The sequence below is a fragment of the Rissa tridactyla genome, chromosome Z (assembly GCF_028500815.1).
Source record: "Rissa tridactyla isolate bRisTri1 chromosome Z, bRisTri1.patW.cur.20221130, whole genome shotgun sequence".
NCBI classification, from domain to species: Eukaryota; Metazoa; Chordata; class Aves; order Charadriiformes; family Laridae; genus Rissa; species Rissa tridactyla.
Window position 1 is genome coordinate 58,526,361 of NC_071497.1, and position 26,637 is coordinate 58,552,997.

Genomic DNA, 26,637 nt, shown 5'->3' on the forward strand with positions numbered 1-26,637 from the left:
CATCCTCTTGAGAAGAAACCTGCTTAGTTTGAAAAGCTGTTGAGTGATTTCAGGAATGATAAATAAAGAGTACTTCGATATAATTTACTGTCATGAATATTTGCAGTGAAATAGGAATTGTCAGCTTATGTTATCTCTACAGTCCTTTAGCAGGCAAACCTGTTGATCTTTGCAAGGCTTAAAGCTTGCCATGCTGAAATCAGCAGAAGTCTTTGGCTTTTCCTCTATGGGCTTCAGAACAAATCCATGTCATGTAGAGGTTGCGCACTCTGATTTTAGTTGAGGTGTGTGGCTGGTGGGAGTGTGCTGAAAGAGTTATTTTCCCATGTGTGAACTGTAGTGATTTTTTCCTACCTGTTTTTTCTAGTGGAAATCGTGGATTCTGTGGATATCTACCTCAATCTCCTTCGAAGTATCTTTGACTTCAATGCGATCAGAAATTTGCTGACCGGACCCAACCAGATTAAAATAAGGATTGATGCCATGAATGGAGGTATGAACTTAAGTTGCTATCAGGAATAAATTTCAGGTACACTGCAATAGTTTCCCAGTAAAGATGGTACACTGCAATAGTTCCCCAATAAAGGTACAGCATATAAAAGTCAGACTTTTAAGTAAGGTTAAGGGTAATAAGAAAGGATTTGAATATTATACTAGTAAAAAAGGCAATCTTAACAATGGGTTAGGTCCCTTGCTAACAAGCAAAGAGCTCTATCTTTCTTGATAAAGAAGTGAAAGCATATGTGTCCAATAAATGTTCTCTTTCTGCATTTGGAAGTATGCAGAATGAGGTAATCTTGCCATGAGAGGGTGATGAAGTATGTTGCAGTAACCAAGGAGGTTACAAGGCAGTCTCTACTAAGACTAAATTCTAAATGGTTTAAGATTAGTTAAGTCTGAATAAATTGCACCCAAGAGTCCTTAAAGAGTTGGCGGAGACCTTTGTCTCACTAATTTTAAATGTTAAAAAATTTCAGTGTACTGGGGGAAAGATGAAAGAAAATGACACAGAAGACAGCAAGGGGACCAGTTTTGTGCCAATATTAAAAATTTTAAGCTCTGTTACTTGGGGAAACATAGATCAGTATGAGATCTATTTTAGACTACATCATGAAAAAATAAATAAAGATTTCTACAGATAATGACATTCAACATTATCTTATGGAAAACAAATTCCATCAAACAAATCAGGTTTCATTCTTCAACGGGATTACAAAACCAGACTCATAAAGGGGGCTGGATAGACTTACAAATGTTTTGTAAAGCATTTTATCTAGTACAGTGTAATAGTCATTGTTCAGAAGATCATAGTGGGCATACAGTCAGTGTGAACACCCAGTTCACAGGCTGGGGCAAAAGATCATAGTGGGCATACAGCCAAGTGTGAACACTGGATTTGCCAGGCTGTGGCAAAAGAGGAGATGATGTCCTTGAACAATGCGGAGGGAGCAGTGAGGGAGGCACTGCCTCCTGGAGAACGTTACTCAACTAGTGTTTAGAGCTAGTTGAGTCCGGATCTACAACTAAGTGTTGAAAAATTTTACACGTGGTCAAAAAGATGCGTAGTCCGGCTCATGGTTAGAAAAACTGATGCGTCACAAAAAGTTTAAAGAACTGATTTTGTTTACTTTATTTACAAGGTGATAGAGAATTGCCTTTACGACTTTGTATCTTGGTGGAGAAGTAGCCATACAATAATACATAGTACACATACAATAAGTGTATACAAGAATATTTGTTTGTACAGACAAAGATGGGTTTTTTGACAAAAATTATTTCTCAGTCTTGTATTCCCAAAAATGCCAAAAAGAATCAACAATGAGAAGTTGAGGCCAGAGAAATTAAAATTGAAATGGGTAACGGTGAATAACCACTGGAGCAATCTACCAAAGACAGTTGGGATTTGTCCTTCTTTTGGTGGCATCAGATCAAAAGACTTTCTTGATGAGATGCATTAGCCAAAAGTAGTCACCAGCCACAATATTAGAACATTAGAGAGGACCACATGTGTACGTGGACAAACTGTCTTCTGAAGATTGTTTTAGCTCTGCAACTGTGGAATATGCTTTTAGACATCGGTAGTTTAACATTGGCATAGAAAAGAATAATTTGTCAGGAGTCTACTCTTGGTAAGAACTTTAATAATTGTTTACTGTGTATTTTACAGAATTAGCATCTAAATTTTCTTGAATGCAAGTTTCTCACATAGTTTTATCTTGGGTTATAGTTGCTACAGGTAGCAAGATTTGGGAGTAAGGCAGGAGAAAGAGAGAGCGAGCAATCACTCATGAATTTTTTACCTCTGAGTGACGTGTTCACACCTGCCTCGGGGATGCAGAGAGCTCAGTCAGTTGTGAGTGTCTGTTCAGCCGCCCAGTGCACAAGTGTAGATTTCATACACAGCGAGCATTGCAGTTTCTCCATGGAAGGAAAAGATTTGATTGTGGGGTTGAACAATGTTCTGGACGGTTTGATACTGACTGCATTTCAAGGTGCATATGTATTCAGGATCCTTTTATTTCTGGACTGAAATGATAGAAATTTGCTATTAATACTTAGAAAATATTCCGTACAGTTGTTTAAAATGAAAATTCATTGGTTAGAGGATAGAAGAGTACGTACTTTCATTCAGTGGTTAAAATAAGGATGGGAAGTTCCTGTCAGGACAGAAAGAAAAAGTCCAGATGTTAATCTGGAACGCAGGTGAAATAAGATGCTGCTCCAAAATGAACCTGTGTGATGTTTTGGGATACCCAACAGCTTTGCATATAATCCTTGTGATATATAATAGCATGAGCTGGGGTCTTAGTTGGCCATACCTTTAACAAAATAAAGAAGTTATTTTGAAGTTAGTTTTTGAGAAAGTTTTTATTTATTACCTACACGGTAGTAACCAAAATGTGATAAAATTCTTTGGTGGACAAACCAGTTATAATTTTAATATGAATTGGAATGTTGAGGTAAGTTTATTTGCCATTTGTATTCCCCTGTTGTTTACTTTCCTTGCTCTTATGTGTTAAACTGTTGTTTGCATTCCAGGACACATGGAACAGAATCTTATTTTTATTCCAGTGAAAAAAATACCCCCTATGTGTGTGATAATTTCTTTACTTAATAGTGCGTAAAGAAAACTTGTATCTTTCCTCATTCAGTGATTACCCTTTTCACTTCCACTAGTGAGAAACTGTTTTTTAGTGCTGAATTGCCAACTGGTTGTTTACTGAGGGACAATCACATACTTCTCTGTGAAATAATAGTTTGGGTTTTTTTGCTTGGACAGATGTATAGAATTGCTGAAAATATGTTTTGTATCAAGTCTCTATGGTGCTGTGAAAAATTTGGATGTCAAGCATACGCTTTTGTGATTGCACGGCAGATTTCTGTTTTTGCAGTTATGGGACCTTATGTGAGAAGAATCCTGTGTGATGAATTGGGAGCTCCTGCAAATTCTGCCATAAACTGTATTCCTCTGGAGGATTTTGGCGGACAGCCTCCTGATCCCAATTTAACATATGCAACTGCCTTACTGGAGGCTATGAGAGGCGGAGAGTATGGATTTGGAGCTGCTTTTGATGCTGACGGAGTAAGTATTTTGATCTGTCTGGAGGTTTCACCATAGTTGTTATTTTGTCTGGGGTCAGGTATGGGACACGTAAGTATAATTTATTTGCTTTTCAGTAAGCCCTCAAAGCATAAAGGATATTACTTTCAGGTACAGATGACAGCATTTGCAACGCATAAATCAGACACATATGTTGTAAGTTGTCTCTGCAGATGACTGCAAATTGAGCAGGATTTGGATCCAGAATGAGAATTCTTTAAATATTAGGCTGGTTTTATCTTGTACTGGTGTAACACTTTTATTCCCTGGTTAGGAAGAGACAGCATATATAGATGAAATGGACTTGTCACAGTAAGTATTAACTAAGTTAAGTCCCTTTTGGTCAACATTGTAAATTGAGGAATTTTTTTAGCTAAATAAAGCACTGGATCATAATCTCTGTTTGTTTAAAATTTGTTTTTAATGCCATATTATCAGCATTATAAACAGCAAAGTATTACAGAAACAGCTTTCTGCCCTGACAGGGTGGGAGAAAGATTAAAAGCTTCTGAGGAACAGAACAGAACAGTTTTCTGATGTCAGTAAACACAAAACACCCTCCTACTCCCTGCATAGTGTGTGTCATTGGCAAAAAGATTCTCCTACACAAGCATTCCCTGGCAGGAACAGACCTGCTGAAGTAGCATGTAGGAGGCTGACTGAAGCTACTACGGACTGATCTCGAACTTTGATTTGCAAGGCTGGAGGGAGGGCTGGTGTGACAGTGAGATTATATGCCTGCCAGGATGATGCCAATAAATTATTTTGCCTGAAGAGGGATGCGAGTAAACCCAAAGCCCGTTCTTTTTCCCTATCTGTGGTGGATCTAATAAAAGAAATTACCAAAACATAGGATTTAAAATGCCTTTTTTAATTTCTTGTCTTCTCCAGGACCGCTACATGATCCTTGGACAAAATGGTTTCTTTGTTAACGCATCAGATTCATTGGCTATAATTGCTGCCAATCTGTCTTGCATTCCATACTTCTGTCAGATGGGAGTCCGAGGATTTGGTAGGAGCATGCCTACCAGCACAGCCCTTGACAAGTAAGATTAAACATTTATTTGTATCACCTTGGCCATTACACTACTTATTTCCTTGTTTTGTTCTCCTTAGCAGTACCAAAATTGTGAAGTCATTTGATAAGAGCTTCTAATTTTCACAATCTTTATGTGCTTCGTTGTTTTAACTAGTTTCAACGATATTTGGATCTTACCTAGACCAATTTTACCAACCTTTACTTGGATGAAAATAGTTTAAGTCATCCTGGAAAAGAAATAAATAGGTTAAATCTTTTTAAGAGCACTAACGCTTGTCTGGTAATTCCTTTTGAAAATAACTTCACTCTTTTTCTTAGCATGGTTTACAGCCTAATCTAGCATCCCTTCTTAGGAAAGTCATGGAAGTTTAAAACAGATAAAGTATCAACTCAGTACTAAACCAGCATTAAAAAAAACCCAACAAACCCCCTCCCTTATTTTAGGCAGCTGAACTATATCATCTATTATGACAGAAAATGTCCCAGAAGGGACTGCAAGAAGTTATGAACTCCATTCCCAGTTCCAAGGCAGGTTAAAAGAATACCTAAGCTATTTCTGCCAAGTCCAGTCTGCTCTTAAAAGATTTGCTGAATGTGCATCCTGTGTTAGCAGCTGAATTTTGAACAAGCCTCAGCCAGGACTAAATGTTCTGTAAATATCAGCATAAAAGGATTAAGCTAAATGTTATTGCCTTATATATTCTGTGTGGAAAGAGCATTCCCTGAGACGACTGTGTTTCAGTGTTGATCTGATTGCATAGCTTTGCTAAAACAGGAATGATCTGCTGCCCCTATTAAATGTGTCTGATCAGGAAACAGTGATTTTAAAGTGAAATGTTCCTTGTATGAAAAGATTGATTGCTCTTTGAAAAGCAAGGATATTAGCGTGCTTCTCTATTCATGAAATTTCTAAAAGTTACTAAATTCGGAGCTAGAAGCTTCCTCTAATGATTGACAGAGTCTTTGGGGAAATACTCCTTACTTGTAGGTGGATGGTCTAGGTTAAGGAAATACTGTTAGATCAGAGTTTGCTGTATTTTGTTTATTCTGTTTAGAGATCCAAAAATCTCATTGTTTAAGTGAAAGTTGCTATTATATTGAAATACAAAAACAGAGGTTCGTTTTGGATATCTGGATTCCTGTAAGACTTGAAGAAACAGTGACATTTAAATATGTTTGTCTGTCTTCTTTCTTAAAGTTCGGTAAATATGTCAGAAAGTATGAACGTGCTGAAGTCCCCTTCAATAACACTGGGACTATTTGAATTATGTTTACTTGACCTTATGGGTCACAGATCGTCTGATGGTGATTACTTCCTTATTTAGTTCTGTGGAGCTAAGTCTGATTATTAAATAAAACTGAGCAATTGATAATGATGCAAGGATGTAAATATTTTCCCAGCCATTCTTACAAATATTTATTATTACGAAGTTTGCTCTCTGTATGCTGTCTGCACTTGTTTTTTTTTTCCTTTCATTTTGTGGTTGTCTTTGTTTTCTGGAAGATGTAAATTTTACATGTTTTTAGATTTTACATGTTTTCAAAGTTGCTCAGTTTTGTTTTGTGACTCATTTACATGCATGACAATCCCAGATACCCAAATTTTAATTTTCTGTAAAAATGCCATAATCTTGCCCAGGTATTCTCATGCTTTGGTGGCCAAAATTCTGTAACCTGTGTAACTTCTGAGTGCCAGTGCTGAACTCACTCACTAAGGAGCCCCACTTAGGCCTGAAATCACATGCAGTAGTTCATCTTAAGCAAGTCAATTTTCCTGTATAACGGCTAGCTACATGGATTGGATCACAGAAAGGAGTATAATAAATGACTTCCTTAGAGGTTCACTGCACAAATTATTCAGCCATCGTGTTTTCCAGGATTCCCAGTGAAGCCCACTATAAGGAACTGCTGAACTTCCAGGAAAGATGGTTGTCTATAAGAGGAATTTTCCAGTAAAATAGTAGAATGTCATTGCCTGAAATACAATATATTGCTTGAAGGAGCGGATAACAGAGAGGTTGATTCTCAGTATAGGTTTCATGTTGAACTGAATTCCAATTTCATGTATCTATAAACGTAAGGGACAGTTCCACTAGTGTCAGCAAAATCTTACAGTGGGGCAGTGGGTGTAAAAGAATATGTGTAAGGCATTCATGATTCCATTCCTATGAACTAACTAGCCAACCTGCAAGGAAAAAAAAAAAAGAGCCTTTTGGAAGAACAAGAATATTCCCAGTACAATGAGGGAAAAAGAAAAAAGCAAGAATAAGAACTTCTGTGTGAAATTAACACACCAGTATAGGGCTTAGTATAAAAATTCTAAAACCTCAATCTGCTCTTCTGCAATAGGAAGGGAATTCCATTCTTTTCCAGAATGTGATGTCTGATACTAGTCAGCATGTTGTTTAGGGATCCTCTCAGTGTTTGTTGCAGCATGTCTCACCTGCAGTATAGTGAAATCAGTAAGGAAAATATTTTGTGCTCTGAGGAGAAAATTCAGAAAAGAATGGAAAACACAGCTTGCTTAAGTCCTGCAGGAGGTTTCAGGTTACTGTTTACAAGTGTATGCTTTAAATCTATTGTCCTTTTTGTTTCTTGATCCCTTTTATTCCTTTCTGATGGACTAGTCTTATCTGCCCCAGGGACAATTGTCACAGAACCCCTTTGTATATCTGCCTATAAAGCTCATGCTTCAGGCTCATGCACTGGAAAGAAAGTGTTAAAAAGTTAATTTAAAAAGTGTACTAAAAATATTAATTCTTTCAGAAAAGAAGGAAGTAGTCACAGAGCAGCAGAGGCTGGAAAGGATGCTTGTACATCATCTAGTTCACCCTGGTTCAAAGCAGGGTGAACTATAGTGGGTTGCTAAGAGCCACGTCTGCTTGGGTTTTGCGTATATCCAAGGATGGAGACTCCACAGTCTTCCTGGGCAACTTGTGCCAGTATTTCACTCTCAGAGGAGAAAAGTATTTTCATAAGTAGAAACAAAATCTCCAGAATTTCAGTTCATGCCCATTGTGTCTTGTCCTGTCACTGGGCACCATTAGAAGACTGTCTCTATCTTCCTTCCTTCCTCCACCCCCCAATGGGTATTTATGTACATTGATAAGATTTATGTACATAAATTATCTTATCTTATGTACATAAGATAAGATAAGAATCTCTCTTTGAGATTTAGCATCCCATCTCTCTCAGCCTCTCCTACTGCTCCAATCCCCTAGTCATCTTTGTGGCCCTTTGCTAGAACTGCTCCAGTAGGTCCATATCTTTCTGGGGAGCCCAGAACTAGACTCAGGACGCCAGATTTTCTCATCAGTGATGAGTAGTGAGGAAGGATCAATTCCCTTTACCCATTAGCTATGCTTTTCTAATGCTACCCAGGATGTTGTTGGCCTTCTTTGACTTAAGAGCTTATTCCTGGTTTACAGTCAACTCATGGTCCGCCAGGACCTCACATCCTTTTCTGAAGAGCTGCTATCCAGCTGTTTGGTCCCCAGTATGTATTGGTGACAGGGATTATTCCTCCTCGTGTGTAGGGCTTGGCATCACCCTGTGTTGACTTCCATGAGGTTCCTGGTTGCCAATTTCTCCAGCCTGCTGAATGCCTCTAAATGGCAGCACAGCCATCTAGTATATCACTCCTTACAGTGTTGTATCATCTGTAAACTTGCTGAGGGTGTGCGCTGCCCTGTTGTCCAGGTCATTAATGAAGATGATAAACAATATTGGCCATAGTATCGACCTATGGGAGTCAATCCTGGTGACTGGCTTCCGGCTGGATTTTGTGCTGCTGATCACAACCGTTTGAGCCTTGTAATTCCGCCAGTTTTCAAACCACCTCACTGTCAACTTACCTATTCTATGTTTCATCATTTTGTCTGTGAGGGTGTTACAGGAGAGAAACTTGAAAACCTTGTTAAAGTCGATATAGACAATACCCACTGCTCTCCCCTCATTCAGTGAGCCAGTCACCTTGTTGTAGAAGGCAATCCGGTTGGTCAGGCATGATTTCCTCTTTGTAACTCCATGCCTTTCTACTCATGGAGGACCTTCTTGTCGTCCATGACTTTGGAATGATTTCCAGATTAGTTGCTTCGTCACCTTACCAGGGATTAAGGTGAGGCTGACTGGTTTGTAGTTGTTTAGATGTTTTCTATTGCTCTTCTTGAAGATAGGAATGGTATTTGCTTGCTTTCAGTCTGCAGAATGCTCCCTCAATTTCCAGAACCTTTTGAAGATAACCAAGAGTGGCCTTGCAAAGACTTTGGCGAGCTCTCTCAGCACCTGAGATCTCATGGACTTCTGTTTGTCTAGTTTAAGTGTTCCCCAATATGTTCCTTCTCTACTTAGGGTGAGTCTTCCTTGCTTGAGACTCTCACTGATCCCTCACCTCACTCTTGTCTGTAGAAGGCGGCTCTTGTGTTACATAGTGCTAGTTACAGTAGAAAGTATGAATTGTTAAGGTGAGTGAAACATGTGACAGTGAAAGCTTGTGGGTATTGGTTAAAATGGAATTAAATCCATTAAAAAAATCCTAAATAACTTCTGAATAGTGATTTTAATTAAATGAGTAAAAAGTTTTGAGTGAAATGTTACAGATTGTCATCTAATGTTAGCTGTAATCTATCCAGTTTGCATAACCTTCCAAAGCTGCTTTTTACTATTAACTATTTCTGACTAGTTATTAGTTAGAGTTATTGATTAGTTATTAGTTATTTCTGATTAGTTCTGATTCTGGGGGTTCTAATTGACAAGCGGCTGAACATGAGCCAGCAGTGTGTCCAGGTGGCCAAGAGGGCCAATGCCATCCTGGCTTGTATTAGAAATAGTGTGACCAGCAGAAGGAGGGAGGTGATCGTCCCCCTGTACTCAGCACTGGTGAGGCCACACCTTGAGTATTGTGTCCAGTTCTGGGCACCTCAATACAAGAGAGAGATTGAGGTGCTGGAGCAAGTGCAGAGGAGGGCAACGAAGCTGGTGAAGGGCCTGGAGAATAAATCTTATGAGGGGCGATTGGAGGAGCTGGGACTGTTTAGTTTAAGGAAGAGGAGGCTGAGGGGAGACCTCATCGCTCTCTACAGCTACTTGAAAGGACATTGTAGAGAGGTTGGTGCTGGTCTCTTCTCACAGGTAATTAGCGATAGAACAAGAGGGACTGGGTTCAAGCTGCAGCAGGGGAGGTTTAGGCTGGACATTAGGAAAAAATTCTTCACAGAAAGAGTGGTCAGACACTGGAATAGGCTGCCCAGGGAGGTGGTGGAGTCACCATCCCTGGATGTGTTTAAGAGTTGTTTAGATGTGGTGTTAAGGGATATGGTGTAGGGGAGAACTTTGTAGAGTGGGGTTGATGGTTGGACTCGATGATCCCAAGGGTCTTTTCCAACCTAAATGATTCTATGATTCTACGATTCTATGATTATACCAATGCTAAAGATTTTGTTTGAGGCTTCTAAAATGCACATCAAAACATGCATCCAAGTATTTATGGTGTGTTGATGTTGGCTATCTGTCTGGCTGCCAGACACCCACCGAGCCACTCTGTCACTCCCCATCCTCAACAGAATAGGGGGAGAAAATAGGATGAAAGAGCTCACGGGTTGAGATAAAGGCAGGGACATCACTTGCCAATTACAGTCATAGGCAAAAGACTTGACTTGAGAAAAATTAATTTAATTTATTGCTGATTAAAATAGATATGGATAGTGAGAAAAAGAAAACGGACAAATGAAACTAACACCTTATCCTCAGCCCTTTTTTCCCAGGTTCAACTTCACTCCTTAATTCTTCTTCTACTTCCTCTACCCTAAGTGGTGCAGGGGGATGAGGAATGGGGTTGGGGTTAGTCTGTAACAGCTCCTCTTTGCTACTCCTTCTTCCTCACACTGTTCCCCTGCTCCAGCGTGGGCTGTCGTCATGGGCTGCAGTCCTTCAGGAAAAAATCTGCTTTAGTGTGGGCTCTCCACTGGCTGCAGTTGCTGTCAGGAAGTATCCATCTGTTCCACTGTGGGTCCTGTACATGGGCTGCAGGGTAATCTCTGCTCCAGCACCTGAAGCAGCTCTTCCTCCCCCTCCTTCTTCTCTGACCTTGGTGTTTACAAGGCCATTTCTTCCTCAGTCCTCCCTGCTGGGCAGCTTTTTGACGTTTTTAAGTATGTTTTCCCAGAGGGGCCACCAGCGTGGCTGCTGGGCTCAGCTGTACCCTGTGGTGGGTCTGTTGGAGCTGATTGGAACTGGCTGTGTCCAGTATGGGGCAGCCCCCGCCTCTCCTCAAAGACGCGCCCCCTGCAGTCCCCCGCTGGCAACCCTGCCGTGTACACCCAGTACAACATCTAAAACATGTCCCTTAAATATTTAAATATTTCTCTCATCTAGACTGTCATTCAATCAAATCAGCATTTATTCCATTTGAGATAGATGCATAGCAGACCTTCTTATTTACAAAAATTAAGTGATAAGTTTTGTTCTTATTCATACCAGTCTACATCCATGGGTTTCTTAGACATGGCCCACTTATCTTGCTAGATTTAATCTTGAAGTATGATAGCTTGAGTTAGTCATGGTTTGGCCTTCAGTGCATGCATAGTACCATTCAATTCCATGGAAATGGTTGTCTAATAATACTTTGAAAAGTCTTTTTTGTTAGTCAGTTAGAAGAAATAAATAAAGAAAAAGGACATTCAGGGCCAACTGTTTTCTATGTCATAATAGTATGGGCAAGAACTTGAGAACAAGACTTGATTAACAAGGGAGGGAGAGTACACTTAACAGACAGAGTACTTAAAAATATTTATGTTGTGATGTTGAGTTCTGATATTCCTTATTTACTGTATTTCTAACACTAGAAATTGAGAAACTGTGTTAAAAGGTGATTGAAAAGGAAATGGCAACATTTGTAATAGTAGATGAGTGTGATAGGAGAAATAGTGCCTAGGAAAAGAAAAGAAACTTGTATTCTACTTGATAGGTCTCAATATTCTTAGAAGTTAAGAAATACTAACTTCAGGCACATCTAGCTAGGATTTAATAATACTGTCACTACTCTATAAAAAATTGAAATGCTTAGGAATCTTTTCCCAATGGTGGTTAACAGAGTAGGGAAACAAAGATAATGATGGTGAAAAGGATCTTGTATATGAGCATGCCTTAATTATTTTTCATGAGAGAAAGATAGATTTTGCTAGGCATAGAATCATAGAATGGTTTGGGTTGGAAGTGACCTTAAAGATCACCTAGTTCCAACCTAGTTCCATGGGCAGGGAAACCTTCCACTAGACCTGCTCAAAGCCCCATCCAGCCTTGCCTTGAACACCTCCAGGGATGGGGCATCCACAACGTCTCTGGGCAACCTGTTCCAGTGCCTCACCACCCTCATAGTGAAAAATGTCTTCCTAATATCTAATCTAAATCTACCTTCTTCCCCTTTGAAGCCATTAGCCCTTGTCCTATCACCACATGCTCTTGTAAAAAGTCCCTCTCTGGCTTTCTTGTAGGCCTCCTTCAGATACCGAAGGGCCGCTATTAGGTCTCCCTGGAGTCCTCCCTTCTCCAGGCTGAACAACCCCAACTCTCTCAGCCTGTCCTCATAGAAGAGGTGCTCTAACCCTCTGATCATCTTCCTGGCTCTCCTGCTTCATTGTATTTGATGTTGTGATCACAATGTCTCTGGAACAGCGCTTCTTTGGTCCTCAGAGCCCCACTGTTGTCCGAAAGGTGTAATTTGGTTTGTGTCTACAAAGTGAATCTTTTTATTGTAGTGTACCCAACTGTCTCTTTTGGGCTGCATCTGGACCTTGGTAATAAGAGTAACTGTCATGTGGGGGAATTGGATCAATTCCTGTCCACTTGGCCACTGTCTTCTGAGGTCATGGGCCTCTCTCCTGAAGTCTATGCTGGAGAGCAAAGGCACCTCTTCTTATGGTGCCTCCATATTGTGTGGCCACAGTTTAACCTAAATCATTGTACTAGAACTTTTCCTTAGCTATAAAAAAAAAATCATTCTTAGTACTTGAAAGAAAGGATTTAGAAAATCTGATGCTTTGTTCACTTGTGTGCATTATGATGGTGTGTTGTTTAATAGTTTTTCACAGTGCATTATTAAACAGAAGGAAGCAATAATGCAGATGATTTAAATTTTGCTTAGAAATACAACATTAACAAATGGAGTGGTGGGTTACGAGAGAATTCACTCAAGATGTTTAGCATTTACATGTGTTTGCTTGAAGTGACTCCTGGAATACACTAGTATGCACTGTAGGGAGAGTGTAAAACTTGACAGGAAACATCTGCTTTAATATGCTCCAACATCAACAGGATTGTGGCAGTACGTCCCCAGACTTCAATTCTTTGGCAATATGTACCCTTAGGTTGGTGTTCTTTTTCTTGTGGGGAAAGCAAAGGAATGTTCAACAAACTATTATTTTTCATATCCTTGTATTCTGATTTATCTGATGCCTGCATAACAGGAAAGGAAATTAAATACTGAGATGTTAGCTAATGGTCTATGATATGAGAATCACAAGGCCGAATAAAGACTGTTTCTGTAGGAATTATGAAGCTGGATGGGTGTGGAAGATAGCAGTCAAGTTGGTACGGGAAAAGAGGGCTGTTTAGAGAATTGTACTGTGTCTAGCATTATCTAATACCTTGTTTCTACATGTAGGTGCTCTGATTGTACTTACCCTTAGCAAAGCTAAGCACTTTACCAGGCAGCACCCTGTTACTTTACAGCTGGTAGCCCATCTTTTATTGCAGCTTTGACACATCGATGTTCTGTCTGCTGATTGTCCATTCACTCATTGGTCAGCTAGAGGAAGGTTTTAAGGGGGCCTGCAGTGACAGTGACTGTTCTGACTTGTTTGAAGAAATGTCTTCATGCAGTGAAGGGTAGAGGTGTGAGCAGCTGTCAACAGGCTGGCTTGGGTGCAGGAGGGAGGCCGACCATGGCAGCCAGAAACTCTTAAATTGACAGTGCTGTTTTAGAGTGGGGTCGATTTTGTCTGAAGCCCAACCAGAAGCTTTGCTCGTTTCTTTAAGACAGGAGCCCCAGACATTATGAGCAGCAATGAATGACACAAAGATAGGATGAAAAATATTAATTCAGCTAACTGTCTTCTTGCAACTATTTTGCCCAGCTACTTAGCGAAGTTTGCCCAGTTATGGCAAATGTTGAATTTCTGCTTACTCATTAGTATCAGATGAGTTCCTCTCTCTTACTGCTTAGAGAGGAGCAACATCACTTCAGGTGTTTCGATCTCATTGTGAAAATTAGGAAACAAGGAATTGGCTGGTTGGTAGGAATTACCCAAGAAGAGGTCCTCTCTTCATTCTCAGCTTAGGTCAATTTGCTTTTGTCTCTCACTCCTACCTGGAAGCACTAGAGGAGCAAATTATCTACGCTAACAAATAATGAACATTTCTCTTTGCCATTTAATAAAATGCAGTTATAATAGAAAGAAACCACAAGGGCATAACGAAGCTTGAATAGTGGGCTAGTGCATACTGTGCTATGTCAAATTCAAGCAATGCACAAAAATTGATACAGACTGATGGGAAGGTGAAGAAAGAAGGGCTGACTGTTCCTCTGCAGATGGTACCGAAGGCCTGCTACCAGCAAGGACAGTGCTGTTGTGAGTTAATGGTCTAAACGCAGGTCTCAACAAGGGAATACAAACCCAAGAAGACCTGCATTCCTCTTGAAGCACTTGACCCTTCCTGTATGTTTTTGTTGAGTGGTATATCGTCCAATACAAGTGCTTCTGCTGCATCTTCCTATAAAGCTTAGTCTTTCCTCTGTGAACACACTGAAAAAAGTTTTTGCATGAATTAGTAGGTGGGGCCTTTTGTCAGTGTTTAACAAGCAGTAATGGTTAAAGAAACTCTGTCCATGGAGAACAGCACACCACATTCCACTTGTGCCTTTGTGATTTTTTCCCTTGTATTCTTAATTTACAAATACTGCATGGGTTCTTCTGTGTGTGTCTGTCTTTTCTTGTGAATCTGTACTTTATTGTTTCTTTTCATCCATCTGCTTTCTTCTGTATTGTTGATCATCTGTTTTAATGAAGAAATTTGTGCCAGAAGCGGGATAGGCTCTGTGTATTTCTTTCTCTACATGAATGTCCTTTACTGTTGAGTTGTAAGAGATTCTTCCAACATAAAGACATCTCCAAGATATAAATACGTCTTTCTACAGGGTTGATACTGCATTCACTCTGACTGTGATTTGTTCAAGTTATGCTAGTCGTGACCTCGCTCGTTTTATCTTCCTTCAGTAGGATAAGTCAGTCTCACTTGCTCTTATCTGGAATAGGCTTGCTGTGAATTTTTTAGGACACCTCTGTCAAACTGAGTCCATGTCATGTACAAGCAGTTTTTAAATTAGGTGGAGCAGAAGAACAAGTTCTGTTCTGGAATGCTGCAGAAGGACAACTGCGTAAAACCTTAATGAATATAATTTAACGTGTTTGAAGCATAATACAAAGTTCTTGAGCTCTGTGATGGGAAATTTGTTCAGGATTTGTTATTTTTAAAATTACATCACAATATTAAAAATAGGCATTTGTGGCCTCTGTATACTTGTATATCTAGTGAAGAACGGTAGTTTTTCTCTAACAGCTTTCAAATACGTTATGCAGCTAAATGTTTTATTTACACAGTTATGACATGTTTAAAAAGCTTTTTGGAGGGAAAAAACCCAACTGTCATTACAAGGCATTGATGTCCTTTCATTAGCTGTGCCTCTTAGATTTATTTCTACAATGTGCTTGTAATCTAGCTGTTACGCTTTCATCTCTGTATGTTTTTTTAAGCAGTGGAGGTGACCGGTCATTGCAAATATTTTGAAGGATATCTTTAAGGAGATGTCTTCCTCTGCTTTGTATTTTCCTTGATGCTGGATTTGGTATGCTTTAGTACAGTGTAGTGTATTTCACTGTTGCAAGCCCATCGTATTCTTGGCTATCCAGTGTTTCACTATCCTAGCCTGCCCTGGTGAAAAAGTGCTGCTCACTGTGGTCATGGCAGGCCACATTTTGTATGTATGTGGGGTAAGTGTTTATTCTTAACACTTTTAACAGGACAGCAGCAGCCAGACTCTCAGATACTTTCTTAGTCAAAGATGAGAATGAACCTCTCTCAATGCGTTGCATACTTTTGAACTTTCCAGATGAGAATGAATAGATATGAATAGGTATGCATCTTAAGAATGACAGGCTGCAGAGCAGCCTTACACAACATACAACTCTTACTCTCCTTCATAGTTGGTTGCACTCTGGCCAGTGCCTGGAGTAGACAGGTAGAGCTGCTTACCCTAAAATGAGCAGGTTCATTGTTTGTGCCATCTGCAGCTTTCAGGACTGAGGGCAGAAAGGTGTATTGAAAGCTCTCTTCATTTAAAAGGAAGAGGTGAGTTGAAAACTATGCAGTGCTCCGTTTGCAGCTTAAGCTTTGGCTGTACATGAGGTCGGTTTGTCCACCAAAATTAGACAGAGCAAGATTTGGTGCTTGGAACATAAATATATCCTGTAAACTTGCTTGACTCTTATTAAGAAATATGTTTATTTGCAGTTCTCACTAACAAGACTTTTTTCTGGTCTTAATGTGCCACATGTGAAAAACTACCTGAGAAAAATAAACTTTTTGCAAAACGTCCTGAGCAGGCCTTGCACTGTGCAATACACAGATGTTGGGTAACAGAAGGTCCACAGTTTTCTTAGTGCTGCATCTGTTATATCTCAGAAAGTATGCAGCTGTGAATAAACAACAGGAATTCCTACAAATGTCCTGATAAAAAAGTCCAAAAGTGTTTTACATAAAACAATCTGAGGAAGTTTACAGCAAGCTGGTTACAGAAGACTTTGTGACTGCTAAAAGAACATTTAAAATAAAGGCTCCTTTTCTTTCAAGGGCTTATGCAGTCTTATTTTGGGCTTCGACCTAGAAATGCTCCCACGTGGATTAGCATGTCTGAACATGTTTTGGCAGTTCTGAACAGCACAGCTGGTATCAGCCCAGGAGCAACCTCTCCCATCAAGGGATTTTTTGTACATGGGTGACCCTCATGGAGAAGTCTTCCTGCTGATTTCAAAGAAAACCTTTCCGGCACAGAATTTCAAACCAAAATGTATAAAATTCTAATTCTTATGTGTACAAAAGTATAATCGTCTGCTAAATTACTTAGTTTGTTTACAAATTGAGAAGACATGAGATTGTTCTTTACATTCTAGGTGTTTTGAAGAAGATCTCTCTAAGACTGTGATAGAGCCAGGGTACTTAGCATTATTTGAAGAAGTTTGAGAGTCCTGTTAGAACAGATCTTACTTTATGTCATAGTCACATGAATTGTCAAATTAATCTTGGAGGAGCAGAAACATTGTCTTCTGTTCCCTTTTGTGGGGAAACAAAAGAGACCTAAGATTTTTCCAGCCTCAAACATTCTGTGATTCTGTAGTAACAGTCTATTTCTATAGCATATTATGGTTTCTTCTTCCTTTTAAGTTTTCTCTATTTCTACGAACGCTATCATAAAGTTGTGAAACTGTTTTCTTCTTTCCCAGCCCAGCCAAGTATCACAATCTCACAGAGTGCTTACGAATTCTCGCTCACCAAAATCCACAGAACAGTTTGCAAGAGAGACAAAGCAGAACTAGTGTAAGGAAGGAAATCCGAATCTAAATGCATCATTAGGGAGCTACTCGAATAAATCATGCCTAACCAGCCTGATTGCCTGAGTGATAAAACGATTGAATCTGTTGATGAGGTTAGGCGGCAGAAGTAATTTACTTCTATTTTAGTAAGGCTTTTGACAATGTGCCCCACAATATTCTTGTATCCATCTCAGGACTTTATCATTGGGATGGGTGGACAAGTAGATATGCAAAAGTCTGGCTTGGTGGTCAGGCTGAAGGACCTGGTTAGGTTAATGAGCTGGTACTGCAAGGGTCTGTTCTGTGACCTGTCCTGTTTAACATCTTTATCAGTGGTCTGGAGGAGGGAATGCAGGGCACTCTAGCCAAGCTTGCAGGTGACACCAAATTGGGGGGGTACCTGTTGGTATGCTGGCAGGCAGAGCTGCCAGTCAGGGGAGTCTGGATAGCTGGGAGGGATGGATGGACAGGGACCTGGTGAAATTCAGCAAGGACAAATTTTAAGTCCTGCCCCTAAAAAGGCAGAGCCCTGCAGTGATGCAGGCTGGGGACAGAAGGGCTGAAGAGAAGCTCTGCAGAGACCACCCGGGGCCATGGTGGGCAGTGAGCTGGGCAAGGGCCAGCTGTGTGCTCTGGAATCAGAGAGGGCCAACGGCACCCTGGGCTGTATGAGTAAGAGCATGGCACAGAGAGTGAGGGAAGTGATTATTCTCCTTTGTGCAGCACTTATGAAACCACTTCCAGATACTGTGTCTGGTTTGGGGATCCCTAGTACAGGAAAGACATCAATAAACTGGAGTGAGTTCAGCATAAGATCACCAAGACAGATAGGGGCTGGTGCACAGACCATATGAGAAGAGGCTGGGGACTGGGCTTGTTTAGCCTGCAGAAGGATGGCTTTGGTGGGACCTAACAGCAGCCACCTGTAACTACAGAGAGGCTGTCAAGAAGGTAGAGCCAGGCACCTCACAGCTATGCATGGTGGGAGGACAAGAGGCAACGATAATAATTTGAAACAAGGAAGTTGTTCAGTGTGCAACTGGATAAAGCCATGAACAACCTGGTCTTACCTCATAGCTGACCCTGCTTTTGTCAGGGTGTTGGACTAGAGACCTCCCATGGTCACGTCCTATCTGAATTATTTTATAATGCTGTGGTGCTATGAAGAGACCTTTGCTGGAAAGTCCTCGTGCTACCAAGACTGTTCAGCTTGTCTGCACTCTTGTAGTCTTTTAGTTACCATGATTAACAGCAAGGTGATGTATAGAAAACCTTGATGTTGCCTTAAACTACTTACTTTTTTAGTTTCTTCTAAACCAAAGAATTATCCAACTGGAGAAACCTGCAGTGTTTTTTTCCTGATCATTTTCTGAGCTATCCTGCTGATTCTGTGTGAGAGGATGTATGTAGTGTTACAGTACGTGCGAGGTGAAGAAGAGGCTGTGGAAGCTACCAGTAACTTCTAATAGGTACCTAAAGCTGTTTTTTTCTCTATTATTCAGACAATTCACAGTACGGAAACCCCAATTTGAATCGCCGTCAATACAGAATTTTGTACCGCATGTTGTGGTTATATTCACATCTGTTTTGTGTCTTTGTCAGTGAACATAGGAATAGTGCCTTTTGAACCATCTGACCTCACTGTAATAGGCCTAGAAAAGCTAATGATTATGGGCCATGTGTACTCCTGAGTTAATGGAGAGCCTTTTCCCTGTGCTTAGTTCATAGGATTATTGCCTTTCCTGTAAAAGACCACAGGTCTTGCCAGTCATTGGTGATGACATTACTGAGGCTCACCTCAGTAAGTATCAACAGAAGGATGCAAGGATAATACTTCTCCCTTTTCTATATTTATTACATGTCTTCTCTTTTCTGGTATAATAAAATCTCCCTCACATTTCCTATAGAGTAAGAGAACTTATAAAACATTTCCCCCCTGCCTTCATAGATCACTTTTATTGCTGGAAAACGCACAGGTTTTGTATGCAGCAGTGACCGTGCAGGACTTGAGGCTAGAACAGAAAATGTCCCTGTTTGAGGATGGAGAAGTGTGGAAGCTTTGAGAGTTTATTATTCCTTTTTCAAGCAAGCTTTGTTTTTTTTCCCCATAGTATGCACGCATTACAGACCCTTCTGACATTTCATTGTTGCACTAATATTAAGCTTTTGCCAAATCCTTAATGGGACAAAGTCCAGACAGAAATTGGGACAGAAATTGACTTGTGTCATTTTGTGCTTAAGTGTTTTATATTGGTAGGTGAATTTGCATTTCCGGGAACAGTCTTGCTTTAAGCAACCTGAGTCTTTTTGTTTGTTTCTGTTCTTTCCATGCATTAAGAAGGTTGTCCTCCTACCTGCCGTGCTCAAGAAGGCAGTAACAAGACAGGCTGTTAATACAGCATACTGCAGTGTGTTAGTGACAGCTGTTTTTCTGGATGTATATACCAAAAAACTTGCCTTTGCTCGTAGAGATTAATGAGTCAGAGGCCATGCTGTTGGGAATGGGACAGACACAGACTATCTATCTAATACGGTCAGCTGCAGTCATAAAAAAAGTGGACAGTATCTTTCCTAGAATAAGTCATAATCTTTCTGCTGAGCCATGGCAGAATTCGGAGGCTATAACAAGCTTGTAATCTTGAAAGGAGTTATATCTATTATGTAAAAGTTCACTGAAAGTGCTAGAAATCATACCTGATTGCTATCCATTCCCTTCGTCCTTTAATTTACTGTCAAGGAGGAGTTAACTTACTCTATAGACACATGAATGCTGAAATAGTAAGGAAAACTGATTCTTGTGTCTTAGCCAGGAAGGGCATGAATATCCTTGGGGATTATTGCAGTACATCTGGAGAGCATGGCCACATGCTTGCCAGATGGTTGAACTTTTCTTCATTAGTACTACGAACTCTGCAATCAAACCACAGATTCTGTGTGGATCTACAGTACATATGTGTGCAATTTGTCACTGGAACAGGCTCCCCAGGGAAGTGGTCACGGCACCAAGCCTGACAGAATTCAAGGGGCGTCTGGACGACGCTCTGAGTCATATGGTTTAGGTTTAGGTAGTCCTGCGAGGAGCAGGGAGTTGGACTCAGTGATCCCTATGGGTTCCTTCCAACTTGCAATATTCTATGATTCTATGATTCTAATTTCACCTCACAGGGACTCTGAGCACTGTGCCAGCTGGTTTTATTATGTGAAAGACAAAATTCTGCTGGGGTATGTTGCTGCCAAAGCACATCTCTCCCTCATTGTATACTCATAGAAACGCTTGTGTTTGCTAGTTGTCTTTAGCAAAGCAGCTTTTGTCTCTTGCCTTTAGCCTTACTTTTAGCACAGGCATATCTAGATACTGTATATGTAAACAGCTGTTTCTAGTCATTCTATTAGAGCTTGTGTGAAGGGGACAATGAAGTTTTCACAAGGCAGGGAGTCACAGGCACTCTGTCCTGAATGTTATACTTCCTTTGGGAGTTGACTCTTGAAACATTTGCAAAAGAGGGTGCGAAGTTATGCATTTTGGATTTGAATCTTGAACTGATGACTAAAGCAACATGAGAACAGCATTTGGTGTGGAACATTATGATGAGTACACCTGTTAGCATCCCACACACTGAAGAAAACAAGCCCATAATAAGAAAGAGTTACACAGACTGCATCTCATGCAAAGCTTTCCAATACATTTGTAACCAAGAGAAACACTTGAAAACAACATTAGTTACTCTAATACTTCTTGTTAGAAGTTTTCAAACTCATAAGTTTGGGTTCCTGGAAATGCCATCGAAGGCAGTGATGGCATTTTCATGAACTTGCATATTATACGTGGGGGATGTGTGTTTATTAAAGAGAAGAAGAGTAATTTCCTACATATATAGCTTGTGACTGTAATGCATAAATAGTTTTTTATCCTAGTTGATTTGGCTGGGTGACCAGTGAGAATTTTTCACGTTTTCATCACTTATATCAGTTATATCACTCATTTGAGTTTCTGAGAAGTATGGGCTTTGTTGTTGATGAAACTCACTAGGGTTTTGCTGTCTGAGTAGCATTTATTATCACTAAAACAACATCATGTCAAAATGTTACAGTGTGGACCAAGCCACAGCCTGTAGATTTCCTTTAAGGATTGCTCTGTTTTATTTATTTTGTTTGGTAGTGTGGATCTCAGGTGCGGTATGTGTAGGACTACAGCATCGTGGGAACCTGTGGTCTGTCTGTGTGTGATCTAGAAGGTGTTTATTTCCATGTCTAACTACCAAAGTTCAGCAGTATCTTCCTGGTACTCCACTATGTCCTTCTATTGAAATGTCATAAACATTACTAATCATTATAGGTAGTCTAGGTTAAGAGACATCCATAATCACTGTAATTCATATTGTTTAAGGAATTTTCAGTGCCCTGACTGTCGTTTGCTCCTTGCTTCCATTTTCTTCAAGTTTTTCACATTTCCTTTTAACTTTTAGTGTGTACTTTCCATCTAGGAAGAATGAGAGAGCAGCCCCACACTTTATCTATTTTCGACCACCAAGCACCACAATGCTGTGGCAAAATTTGCTTCCCCCCTGCCCAAGACTGACAGAACCCTATCTATGGATAGACTTCCAGGTGGCATGATAAAGGTGACACTCCCTGTCTCTTTTCCACAGTAACTCTTATTGTTACTCTGACAGGTAGGCTCACAGCATGCTAGGAGTCTCCCGTAAGATGCTAGAGAGCCTCCTTACCTAATGTCAATGTGCAGTCATTACAGGTGGTTTGGCTGGCCTGCAGAGTCTTTCTGTGATTCTGGAGAGGAATAATATAGATAGAGCAAATGTCTCCGTACACTTACTGCTGCATTGTGTTAGGAAATTAGCTTAGTCATAGATCTATTTGTAAACTGGAGAATTAAGTTCTTTAGCAGCTGCTCCTGACTGGCTGATCACTCACTGCTGGGGTAGTCTGCTGGATTGTTTTACCTCTGCAATCATCCAGTGTCATGTTTTTCTCAGTATCTTTCTTCCTGTATGAAGATTGATTTCTTAGGGAAGATTGGGCGTGATGTGATCATAAGGATAGCTCCTTCGTGGGCCAGACAGCATTGGTTGTTAGCCCTTGTGCACTGGTCCACACCAGCTCTTGGTTCTTGAGTCTTCCAGAATCAAGAGTTAATTCTACACCCCTCCTAGTTTCCTGAATCCTGCTTAAATAGTTCTTCAGGAACACAAGAAATTGTGTTGTAAAATCATATGAGTCCGTATGTTCTCAGGAGGCCTACTGTGAGCTGATAGATTGACAAGATTACTTCATCGTGTTCAAGTGAATCAGCTCCCCATAAAGTACACTTAAAGCTCACTTAGCTTCTTTTTGTCAAAGCTCTGTACAAACATGGTTTGTTTTTCTCTTTCTCCCATCATTTAGAGATGCTGAAGAGGCCTGATTCATGCTTCCCTTGCCAATCCTAGGATCTTACTGACATTGTTACCAGTCTGTGAGCTGCATGCTCCTCATCCAGTTTAAATCTTACTTTGGTCCTTTGCAAAAATTGTCTTTGTGGTGGGTATTGCTCAGCAGTAAGTTCTTGTAACTCACTGGAATGAAGTGTTTGTAGAATGTCCTGGTGAGTTTACCGTAATAATTAACTGCAGCTTTCTTTTATTCCATCCGACCTTCCTTTTCTGTCCTTACAGCGACCATCAGATGCAGGATGAATCAAGCTCCACGTGTCATATGTTTTCAGAGCACTTTGTTATTTGAACCAGACAAGTCAATTCTTTGTTTCACTGGGAAGAGTTGTGGATAGCCTGGCAATGTTGTTTTGGAAATTCTTCACAGGGATGATCCAGCACATTAAAAGTTTCTTACTAATGAATGGGTGAGAGTCTTGGCAACACTTCAGCATACCTAAGAGTATTCCCATACCTGAGATAAAATGGGCAAGGAGTCTGCTGAGTTCCTCCTGTGCCTGCTCTCATGCCCCAATTTAAGGAGAGCTGTTTTACACACTTCTTATTTAACCAGCTATCTTGAGGATCTTTTAAACGTCACACTGTGACTTGGGAGACTGCAGGAAAGTCACCATGAGTGAGCTCGATCCATATGGGCAGAGATTCAGAGAAGACAAATAACTTCTTAACATTCAGTAACTGTTTATTCTAAGTGGTTTTCTTCCCCCATGTGGATCTGACAGACTGGCCTTGCTCCCGTGAGCTCTGGAGGTGTCTCAGCTACAATTTGTGACAAATTGAAAATGAAAACATCTCAGTTAGCTTTAGTTATACGAAAGAATCATTGGGCTTCTTTACAGGGTGTGTCCGCAGCATCCTGTTTTTCTATATAGATGTACACAATGAGGAGAAATCAGAAGCAAGAGGATGAACACGTCCATTTTTGCACATTGAAATTACTTCTTCCCTCCCTCTAAAAAAATAAACCGTCCAACTTATCTTTATTTACACAGACCTATCCACCTTGGCATCAATTTTTTTTTCTCTTCATAAGGAGCAGTATTTCTGTCTGCGAGGTACTGGATTTGTTAGCATATTTCTTGGAAACAGGTCTTACTTTATCGTAGTCTTGCTTTATAATGGGCTTTTAATACACAATAAAGCAAGTTAGTTGACTTTTGTCTCTTGGCACCAGTTCAGCAAAATACTTGAGCACAGTTAACTTCTGAACTCATGAGAACCAGAGATTTGGATGGAAAAGCCTTTTGTAACAGTTTATTTAAAAAATGAATGTAGAATATAGAAAAAGAAACTCTGCACAAAAGTACTAGTTTTTCTATGACTTCAATGTTTTATGTTTTCCCCCATTTTATTATGTATTACCCTCATTACTTTTTGGCACTGAGCCCTTGCATAAAACACTTGTTGTCCTGTAAAGGAGAAATGAAGTTGTGCTGTGACTGAGTCACCATACCCTAGCACGAACCTCCTAGGTTGCTTCTCTTCATAAATCTCAGCATGGGTGGCCTGCTGGAGCAGGGCTGAAAAGACGTAAGAAGGCATGGAAATGGAAGGGGCTGGAGGAACACAACTCAGAAGACTGGGTTGTGTGTCCACAGGCAATACTGTAGTTTGAAATTGTATAAAGCATGTGGCCATTCTGGACACTGTTCCAGCTAAGGAAAATCCAGTGCAGTAACCCAGCAAAGCCTGAATCATGCCTACCTCACACAGTGCAGTACGTTTCAGGGAAGCCTGGATAAGCTGAAATGTCTACACGGCACAATACAGAGCAGTGCAGAGATACTATCTCAAGTCCCACTGCCTGCGTGTTTGTGCTAACAAAGCACGAAACTTGTCTTCTGAAGCAGACCAACCAACAGGCGCACAGTGCCACACTGATGGGACCAGACTGCTACCTGCTTAACAGATAGCTTCTTTGCCATGAGGTTAGGGATCCCTGGACCATGCTCAGTTGCACAATATGGCATATGTTTTACTGCCATTTGCACCTTCACAGCTGCCTAAAGTTTATGAGTGTCCAGCAGGACTTAAATCACTGTACTCCTCTCCTCCCACAAAAATTTGGACTATGAATTTTGTGGAGCTGCACCTGAGAAATACTGCTGACTTGTTCCTGGTCTCCTTTCTTGTTTCTTCTCACCCCGTCACTTCTCTGTTTTCCTTCACACACAGCAGAAAAGGACACTAGTATAAATACTGTACTTAGAATAAACTCTTGCTCTTAGCAAACTCAGTCCAGCTACAGGCATTCAGGTTGAGAGTCTGGGTTAGTTTTAAACACAGTGGATTCATTCTGACTCCTATCATTCAATGGGAGAGAACAAAAAGAGAAGTGTTGGCCATGTGAGGAGTTCAAATGGGTAAAATTATTAATAGTTTGGAAACAGAATTTTACACTCAACTAATTCCTTGTAAAAAGTAAGTGAGAATAATTTCTAGCAATTAGATGTGAATTCATGTAGGACCTGGTTCCACTGCCTGTAATAAGAGCGCAAATACTGCTTCTGGAATTAAGCGTTTGTCTTATTATTAAATTAATTTTTCTTTTAAAAAAAGGGAGAAAGAATTTTTTTTATTTCTCTTGGCCTACTAATGTACTTATTACAGGAGAATTCCAATGTTAAAAGCAATTTCAAGAAAGTGCTCCTTAGTAGCTCAACTCACAGCAAACACCACTGAGTCAGTGCTTCATTACTGTGCTAAAGTCAAGTGTTCTAGCGGTTGTGTCCATTTCTGATTCTTTTCTGAACATCTGCTCTACGCTAAAATCTGTCAAAGTGCTGAGATTTTTTTAAAAGCTGGCAGGGAGGATTTAATTTATTTTTTTTTCTGGAGACTGCAAAGAATTGTGTGTTTTGTAGTCTGACCTCCAGTGCTTTCATGCTGACAGCACTGCTCATACCATGATAGTCAGGCTGAGCAGAAGTAGATGTTGCAGGCTCATTCCTATCTGAAGGAGAGATTTCTGATACAGTTTTTCATGGCGGGATTTCTTTAGTGCTTTATTTCCTTGAAAAGAAGGAAAGTTCTTAGTTTCCGTATGTGCAAACTTCACTTAAATTGAATTAAGCACTTAGGTCTTCAGAGAACGTTTTTCTCCCATGGAATCTCGTTGCTAGGACTCTGTGTTATCTTCCAGACTTCAGAGAGAAATTTATAAGCCAAAGCTGTATTCAAGACCTTAAAACCTAAACCTGTGAATGAAGTCTCCTCCTGTGTAACTTCTTAAATGTGATTGAACTTCTCAGAAAAAGATTCTTCAATGCCTCATAGTGCCCACAAATTGGGGATGGAAACAATCTCAACAATGCAATAATACATACCTAACTTGCATGCTATTGATAGTTCTAACATTGGCAGTAATTTCATATCTTGATCACTACGAAAATAACCTACTTGCACCACCTGCAAATATGGGGTGAAAAATTCCAGCTTTGCGTGCCATCTGCTCCGTATATTTGTTAAAGGTGCGTTCATTGTCCCTGTTCACCAGTGAATTCTGCATCAGTGGCAGTTCACTCCACAGCAAATTAGGAACACTGGGGTAAAGTACAGTGTCCATAAAAAGTAGCCTTACACCTCCTGCCAATAGTAGACAGGATTATCACATTAGGTTTGGAGGCAAGGGCAGACTCAGCAAGGAGCTGTGCTGGCTATTTTTACTTTGACCACTTACTCCCTGAAGAGCAGGGAAGAGGCAGAAGCATTCTGCAGCCCTTTCTCAGAGATTTGAAGCAGAGCTGTGCTGCAGCTGTTGGCCTACTTAAAAATGCGTTTCAGTTCTGCACTGTTCCCCTGGGTCTGTAGCTGCCTATAAAGTTAGGCACATGAATTTGCTTTTACCCGCTGGGATTGAATCAGAAAGTTGCCTGTTGGGATTGGGACACAAATTAGTTTACC

At 40.3% G+C, this 26,637-nt stretch overlaps 1 protein-coding gene across 1 annotated transcript in view; it reads left to right on the forward strand.

Moving 5' to 3' along the window:
- The window catches only part of PGM5 (phosphoglucomutase 5), an 80,427-nt gene that overhangs the window by 14,455 nt on the left and 39,335 nt on the right, over positions 1 to 26,637 (forward strand). The window contains exons 4-6 of the mRNA XM_054184707.1: positions 368 to 493; positions 3,393 to 3,583; positions 4,493 to 4,647. Coding sequence (XP_054040682.1) covers positions 368 to 493; positions 3,393 to 3,583; positions 4,493 to 4,647 — 472 coding nt within the window. The remainder of the gene's footprint in view (positions 1 to 367; positions 494 to 3,392; positions 3,584 to 4,492; positions 4,648 to 26,637) is intronic.